An 8,498-nucleotide genomic window follows, 5' to 3' on the forward strand; every position below is an offset into this window, starting at 1 on the left:
ATTTCATAGTGTTTTTCTGCTTTTATTTACCACTTGTTTTAAGCAGGTGGTAGATATATGCATGTGGTTGGTTGGGGGAGATGGGTGAAGCAGGGGAGGGAAGAGGAAAGCATTTTCTAACAGAGGGAAGAATTGTGTGTTTCTCAGAGTTAGTAAAAAAACACAGCATAAGTCTTGCCTGCTTCTGCTGCACCCAGAGTCTTGTGGGTCTTTTCAGTCTAATTTTTCTGTCTGGAAAAAAATGGTGTCCTGTTTTTCTGCATGCGGTACATCCAGGTGCAGAAAAACCTAAACTGATAATCAGGTGGAATAAAATGAGCACTTGAAAGTACTCCTTAATTTCATTGCCCTTGATTCATACTCTGGGCCATAGTTGAGGGATATGTCTAGGCATAGTCCTCGCAGCACACAATAGATTGGCATGCATCAGAGGCCAGAGCTCAAAAGTCAGGACACCAGGTACAAGTAGGTGGTAACTCAGGGCAGAGGAAAACACCTGTTGTCAGTGGAGGGGAAATTCCTGTCCCAGAAATCTACATTAAAAATGAATTAATAGTATTCTATTTTAAATATCTGTTTGGTGCCAGTCCATATGACTTTAATTTCTGCCTTTGGGATTCTATGTTACAAGTCCATAGGGTACAGGTATCCTTTGTGAGCTTAATAAATTGTTAGAAATTCTACACATCCTCACTTCTACATCCAAGTACTCTCAGGCTACCATTCTACACTCTGCTCTGTCTGAAGAACAGCTCAACATTTTCAAAATTCTGCAATTCTGCATTGATATGGCTTGTAAATTATTTTTGGGGTAAATGTACATGTATTAACTGTATTTAATTTTAATACTATAGGTGTTTGAAATTACGGACGAAGAAAGCAAGATTTAGCACCAGCCAACTAAATGTTAGTGCCATAAGAAGGATTATTTTGAAAACTTAAGGACATCCAGCATTCTAAGTTTAAACAATTTCCAAAATCTAGGTGTGGCGAGGAAGTGGGAGCTGAGGAAAGTACTATACCTGTAAGTGAAGTCTCTAATTTTGCATTTCATTAACCCAGAGCAAAGTCACAGCATCAGAAATAATGTCAGAAAGACCAATTACAACATCCTCATCTGAAATATTATCAGAAAGACAAATTGCAGCAGCATGACAGAATAACATTCATCTAAAGCACGCATGATCTAAAGCATCATGTAATTCCAGAGTGGAAGCACACACTGCATAAAAGAAAGATATAACAAAAGGTTTCTTCTGCAAACCATCAAAGAAAAGACACTGAAAGAAGACTCCGAAGCGGACACGTTAACAACCAAAAGATTGGAAAATCACCTTTGTTCAACAACCGTTTTTGACTAGTTACGCAAGTTTGAGACTATCTGCCTCGGGATATAACACCTCGACCCACTCTGCTCACTCTGGCGAAAACCTTAACAATTCACCACTTTATTGTGTTCATGACCATCTCAGATTGTTTCCTTTTTATTGTGTACTGTTCTGTAATTCTATGTAAATCGCCACAACATTATCTGCTGTGCATGAGTGATATGTAAAAACGGATTAAATGAGCACCGTTGTGCTATGGCTAATGTAAATAAATCCTCGTCTTCAGAACTACAATCCTTAACCTTACACCAAACATACAAAGGGTAAAAGGAACTGATGTTCTGCGACTGGTGAGCCACAATAATACTGTGCATGTTCTAATGTTCTCAGTTACTGCCATTACGCCAGTGCAAAAAGGTACTTCTCAGTTTAATCATTAAATATCAGACTAACACCTTATCACTGCATTGCTAAGAATCTATACAAATAGATTTGAGAAAAACTTCAGTCACAAAATAACCCAAAGACTGTTATCTGCTAGAAACATTTCGACAGGTTTTATAGGGCTGCATCCAGACATGTTTTGCTCAATTCAAGTGTTAAGAAGATTACACACAATTTCTTTTAGAGATAAATGCTGAACATTATCTAAACAAGCCCGACTCTAAAATCGGGTTCACTCTTACCGTGGCATATAAGCAAGGGAAAACTGAATGTAGAGATATTAACTCTAGGAATACACCTTATAAAAACACAGGCTTTGAGAACAAATTCAGTGTTCAAACCTGCCTCAATCAAAGCAAAGTAACCCTAGCTGGGAAAAAAAGATACCTGTGCCAAAAAAGATTCAGCCATTAAATCTCATCTCACTGAATTTGAGAGAATGCACACTGGGAAAAACCTCTCTCAGTGCTCTGAATGCCAAAAAAGTTTCAGCAGTAAATATTATCTCACTATGCATATGAGAATCCACACTGGGGAAAAACCTTATCAGTGCTCTGAATGTCAGAAATGTTTCCGTGAAAAAAGCAGTCTCACTAAGCATATAAGAACCCACACTGGGGAAAAACCTTATCATTGCTCTGAATGTCAGAAATGTTTCACTAACAAACTCAGTCTCACTCAGCATATAAGAACACACACTGGGGAAAAACCTTATCAGTGCCCTGAATGCCAAAAAGATTTCAAAGGTAAATCACTTCTAACTGCACATGTGCGATTCCACACTGAGGAAAAACCTTATCAGTGCTCTGAATGCCAGAAATGTTTCATAAACAAACTCAGTCTCACTCAGCATATAAGAACCCACACTGGGGAAACACCTTTTCAGTGCTCTGAATGCCAGAGATGTTTCAGTAACAAAAGAATACTCACTCAACATGTAACAACCCACACTGGGGAAAAACCTTATCAGTGCTCTGAATGCCACAAATGTTTCAGTGTAAAAAGCAGTCTCACTCTGCATATACGACTCCACACTGGGGAAAAACCTTATCAGTGCTCTGAATGCCAGAAATGTTTCATAAACAAACTCAGTCTCACTCAGCATATAAGAACCCACACTGGGGAAACACCTTTTCAGTGCTCTGAATGCCAGAGATGTTTCAGTACCAAAAGAAGACTCACTCAACATGTAACAACCCACACTGGGGAAAAACCTTATCAGTGCTCTGAATGCCAGAAATGTTTCAGTGTAAAAAGCAGTCTCACTCATCATATAAGAACCCACACTGGGGAAAAACCTTATCAGTGCTCTGAATGCCAGAAATGTTTCGGTGAAAAAAGACTACTCACTCGGCATACAAGAACCCACACTGGGGAAAAACCTTACTCATGCTCTGAATGTCAGAAATGTTTCGGAGACAAACGCAGTCTCACTCATCATATAAGAACCCACACTGGGGAAAAACCTTATCAGTGCTCTGAATGCCAGAAATGTTTCCGTGAAAAAAGACTACTCATTCATCATATAAGAACCCACACGGGGGAAAAACCTTATCAGTGCTCCGAATGCCAAAAATGTTTCAGCCGTAAATCTGATCTCACTGCACATGTGAGAATCCACACTGGTGAATAAAATTATCAGCGCTCTAAAGGTCAGAAAAGATTCAGAGGTAGAGATGTTTACATGCATCATAAGAAAATACACCATCAAAAATAATGCAGTGCTCCAAATGCCAGAAAAGCATCAAGTTTAAACGCAATCTCACTCTACATGAGCAGACGCACACAGGGAAAAAACATTACCAATGCTGTGAATGCCAGAAATTCCTATTTGATAGCCTCACTAACCATAAGCGACTCCCTACTGATGTAAAACCTTATGAGTGCTCTGAATGCCAGAAAAGCTGCAGAGAAAATTGCTATCTCACCATGAGAAACTCCACACTGGAGAAATTCCTTATGCCATAAAACCTTGAATCTGAAAGACCGTGTTATGCTTCATGAGAGATCCCACTCTGGGGAAACACCTTATGAGTGCTCGAAATGCAAGCACATTTTTGGTTACAAATTACTTCTCACTTGTCATGAGCGAACTCACACGGGAGAAAAAAGCCTTCTGTGTGTTCTGAATGCCAGATAAGGTTTAATCATGAATACTATGTCACCTCATATGAGAGAATTCACACTGGACTAAAGCCATATACAGGAGGGGAAAGCCAGAAACGCTATACTCAGAAAGGAGATTTCACTAAACAAGAGAAATGCATTCCCATGAGGTGAAAAGTGAGGCGTATCTTGAGTTGCAGAAAAGCTTCTAACAACCCTACCTTCCATGAGAGAGCACATATTGTAGTTGCAATAGGATAAATCAAGAAATTCTTGCAGGATAACTTAGGCTGCCCGCATGCAACCTCAAAAGAAATTTCAGGTCTTGAAAGTGTTTTAATTGCAACAAAATTCACAATTTAAGTATCTGACAGTTACAAAACTCTCAAGGTCTTTACTTGACACAGAGAAGTGTTAGTACTTGCAAAAATCAACTAATTACCAAAAAAGTCACACTATTAATGTCTTAAATGTTATCCACCCAAAAGGTTTCTACTCACCGTTGTTTCTTAACATATGACTGAAATCTAGATTTTCATGATAAGTTTAAGCCTAGGCGGTGTTCCTCAATGAAGAACTCCGCGAAGTGTAAAAAAAAACTCCACCGCTCTACATGGAGTTCTACGAGCAGCAGAGTGTGTTGGGGTCATGCCGTTCGTGGTGATTTTGATCTCCGATTGTTTGTCATGCCCTGTAAAATTAATCGTGAATGGCACCATGTGCAGCGCAAGAGGGTGCAGCTGCTTTACTCCAGCAGCAGCTTTGTCAATGCGAAGGAAGGTTTCTCAACGTGAGTGGTAGTGACCTGCCGCGACCACTCGCATAGAGAAATCCAACAACGAATCTCGCCAGGAAGTTGATTTTGCTTGCCAACTAGACCTTGGCGAGCGCGAGCAAGGAAAATCTCATCAGGAGGTGGATTTTCCTCGCTCCAGTACATGACGTTGAAGAGCGCGAGCGTGAAAAAAACCCTTGCTACGCTCCGGTGCAGAGTTTTTAGGAACTCCGCGGAGTACGCAAAACTCTGCAAGCGGAGTTCACCACCCGGAATTAGATAATATACAACAGCAGGAAAACATAACAAACCAGTTACTTGCCTTCGGTAACGCTCTTTCTGGTGGATACTCCTTTACCTACAGATTCCTTACCGTTTGAATATTCCCCACACGCCAGACAGGATCCTCAAACTTTAAAACAGTCCTGCTGCACGCAGTAGGAAACATCATGCAGCTCAGTGTCACGTCATTCTGCTTCGGAAGTTTACAAGCGTAGACGCATAGAAGCACTTCCCATGTGCACTGTGAACTATAGAGGTCTATGAGTTCATTATCTCACAGGTCTGTATCACATATGCAGGCCCTGGGCAGATATTAATTCACCATTTTTATCAAGATTCAAATTCAGATGATGCTTTTTGTGGTGTCTTCTTGTAAATAAATATTCACGCTGGAAACAGATAGACTTCTGCGTAGGTTTTATGAAACCTCAGCCACAAACGCTCCGAGTCAACTGACTCAAATCACCATCAACATTCCAGAATACAGAAGGTTAGCAAAGAATCAAGAAACGTAAGAATTGGGTAATTTAAAGAAACCGGGGAAAATAATAAGGGAAGCATAACATCACAAATCTTCCTTCCTAACAAAACGAAAAGAATGAAAAATAAAGCAATTAAACATAATCTTTCATGTACATAGGAGCACTACGTAACCTCATGCTCCTCTTATGGGAAGTACAAGACGTGGAAGGGACAGCTGCAGAGAAATTGATGCCATTGAATGAATCATTTTCATTAGTCAAATCAGAAACAAAAGTATTAGATTTAACAAGTACAACACAACTCTTATTCCATATCCTCCCATCTTGTGTTTTTATAGCATTCTTGAAAACCTTAATGACTGGCCTTACGTTTGTATATTTAGACCACAACTTACATCCAACCGGTGCTTTTATTTTAACAAGATCACCCACGTTAATCTCTTGAAATCGTACACACTTCTTCTCATCAAAATAAATCTTTCTCAACATCTGTTTATTCAACTCCCTTTCTCTCCATTCACCTATGCTATTATCAACCAAACCTATATTCAGTTTCATCCAACCAGGACACCACAAAGTATTGGGTATTCTACCCTTGAACAACTCAAAAGGAGACCTCCCAGGAAAGGAATGAGGAGAAAAACGATAGGCATTTATCCTTTCTTGAAGAGCAACCATCCAGTTCAAACCATTTGACCTAGCCAATTGTATAGACTCTTTGAGTGTTTTGTTCACCCTCTCAACAGCACCATTGGTCTCAGGATGATATAAAGAACATCTTTTGTGGACAACACCACATTTTTTCAAAAAATCTGAAAACAAACTAGAACAAAACTGAGGACCATTATCAGACAATAAACTATTAGGAAAACTCTCCCTTTTAAATAGGTCTTCCAAAAACTTAATGACAGAGCTAGAGGTAATGTCTCCAACCGCAGTCAACTCAATCCATCTGGAATACAGATCAATAAGAACAATCAAATACGGAGTGTCTGACACACCACTAAGTGGACCTAAAATATCAATAGCAACTTCATCCCAAGGATAACTAGGCAAAGCTCTACACACCATAGACATGTGTCTAGTTTTTAAAATCTTGTCTCTCGCACAACATTCAACACAATCCCTGATTAATCTTTCTACCTCTAAATCCATGTTAGGCCACCAAAACTGCAAACGCATCATCTCCTTAGTTTTAACTATGCCCAAATGACCATTATGAACATGAGATAACAGTTTTTTCTAAATACCCAAAGGAGGAACTCATTTTGTACCACGAGTCAGCATGCCATCCGTGATAGAGAGCTCATCAGCCAAAAGGGACCAGGGTTTATTCAAACGCACATTTCCCTTCAAAGAATTTATAACAGAAATCATCTCATCATCCTTCTCCAATTCACTTTTCCAAACACCTTCTTCCACAGCACCATCAGTGACCTCACAAACATTGATAACCTCCTCCATTGCATACATGACATCCTCCTCACTACACCCACTGTCAACCAATCTTGACAAACAATTAGCAGATTTGTTTACCACACCTGGAACATATTGTACTTCAAAATCAAATTCCCGCAAGGAAATAATCCATCTCCTAATTCTTGAAGAAATAGAATCCAATCCTTTCTTTAAGAACACCTCTTTCAAAGGCTTATGGTCAAAAAACACAACCACCTTGGTACCCCAAATCAAATTCTTAAATTTCCTTAAAGCCCAATAAATGGCCGAAGACTCTCTTTCAATTACCGAATAATTTAATTCAGACCCTTTGAGACACCTGGAAGAACAATAAATCAAAACCTCTTTTCCATCCTTCTTTTGAAGTAGAACAGAACCAAGACCCTTTTCACTCGCATCAGTAAACATATAAGTAGGAAGACCTGGTACAAAAGCATGAAGAGAAGGAGCTTTTTTTAACTCATTCTTAATACACTCAAACTCTTTCTTGCAGTCAGACGACCATTCATACGTGACATTTTTTGCTGTAAATTTTCTTAGATTAAATGACTTATCTGCAAAGTTCGTTATGAACTTCCCATAAAATTCTACCATACCAAGATATAAAAGTAATTCATCCTTGTTAACTGGCTCCTTAACTTTGTTAATGGTGTCAACTAATTCTTTTTTTGGAAACACACCTTGACACGTAATGCGATGACCAAGATAATTTACTTCTTCCAATCCAAATTTACATTTTTCTTTTTTTAAAGACATTCCTTCCCCACTCAAGCGTTCCAAAACTGCACACACCCAGGAATTATGCTCCTGAATGTTCTTGCCATAAATTAAAAGATCATCTTGATAGCATTTTACCCCCTTAAGTCCTTTCAGTATCCTGGACATAATACGTTGGAATACAGAGGCTGCCGATACGAGGCCAAAAGGCATCCTCCTGAACTTTAACGTACCCATGGGTGTAATAAAGGCAGTCAAATCTTGAGAGACTTCATCTAACTCCACCTGGTGATACGCGAAAGCCAAATCTAATGTAGTAAAGTATTTTGCACCCTCTATTGTACCAACCATCTCATCAATGTTTGGAAGTGGAAAATGATCTACAACCACCTCCTTATTTAAAGCATGCAAATCAATACATAAACGAATCTCGTTATTAGGTTTTTTAGCAATAACTACTGGTGCCAACCATTCCGTGGCCTCAACAGATTCAATAATTTCATTTTTAATAAGTTTTTCAATTTCGTTTTGTACACTAGCTTGTTGAGATAGAGGAATTCTTCTTACCTTCGCTACAACAGGAACAGCCCGCTCCTTTAGTCTAATGTGATGTTTGTATCCCTTCAAACATCCTAAACTTTCTTTAAAAACATTAGGGAATTTATCAGAAAACATGGTCGACATGTCACCTATCTCTTGAACTATAACTTGAGGAGACTCATTAGGATTGAGTTGAACACCAAGATCACGCTGATGTAACCAACTCAACAAAGAATCACCTTTCTTTGTCACATATACCTTCCCCACCGTCATGCGACTACCCATTTCAAGCTTCGCTTTAAAGTAACCCAACATTTTGATGGGTTTATCACCATAACCCAAAGGAGCAACATCACATTTGAATAA

General features: G+C 39.1%; 1 protein-coding gene across 6 annotated transcripts in view; it reads left to right on the top strand.

Moving 5' to 3' along the window:
* Window positions 1-5,308, top strand: part of LOC144806239 (uncharacterized) — a 115,338-nt gene extending 110,030 nt beyond the window's left edge. For 5 of the 6 annotated variants that reach the window (XR_013605733.1, XR_013605734.1, XR_013605735.1 and 2 more), the window contains one exon: window positions 855-1,601. Coding sequence is in view for 1 of the 6 variants with exons in the window: in XM_078672636.1 (XP_078528762.1) it covers window positions 2,212-3,405 (1,194 nt within the window). In the remaining 5 variants the exon portion in view is untranslated. Of the gene's footprint in view, window positions 1-854 lie in introns of all 6 variants that reach the window. The other variant, XM_078672636.1, reaches the window with a different exon arrangement.
* Window positions 5,309-8,498: the final 3,190 nt, after the last annotated feature.

Source organism: Lissotriton helveticus (genome assembly GCF_964261635.1).
Source record: "Lissotriton helveticus chromosome 1_1 unlocalized genomic scaffold, aLisHel1.1 SUPER_1_unloc_55, whole genome shotgun sequence".
Lineage (NCBI taxonomy): Eukaryota > Metazoa > Chordata > Amphibia > Caudata > Salamandridae > Lissotriton > Lissotriton helveticus.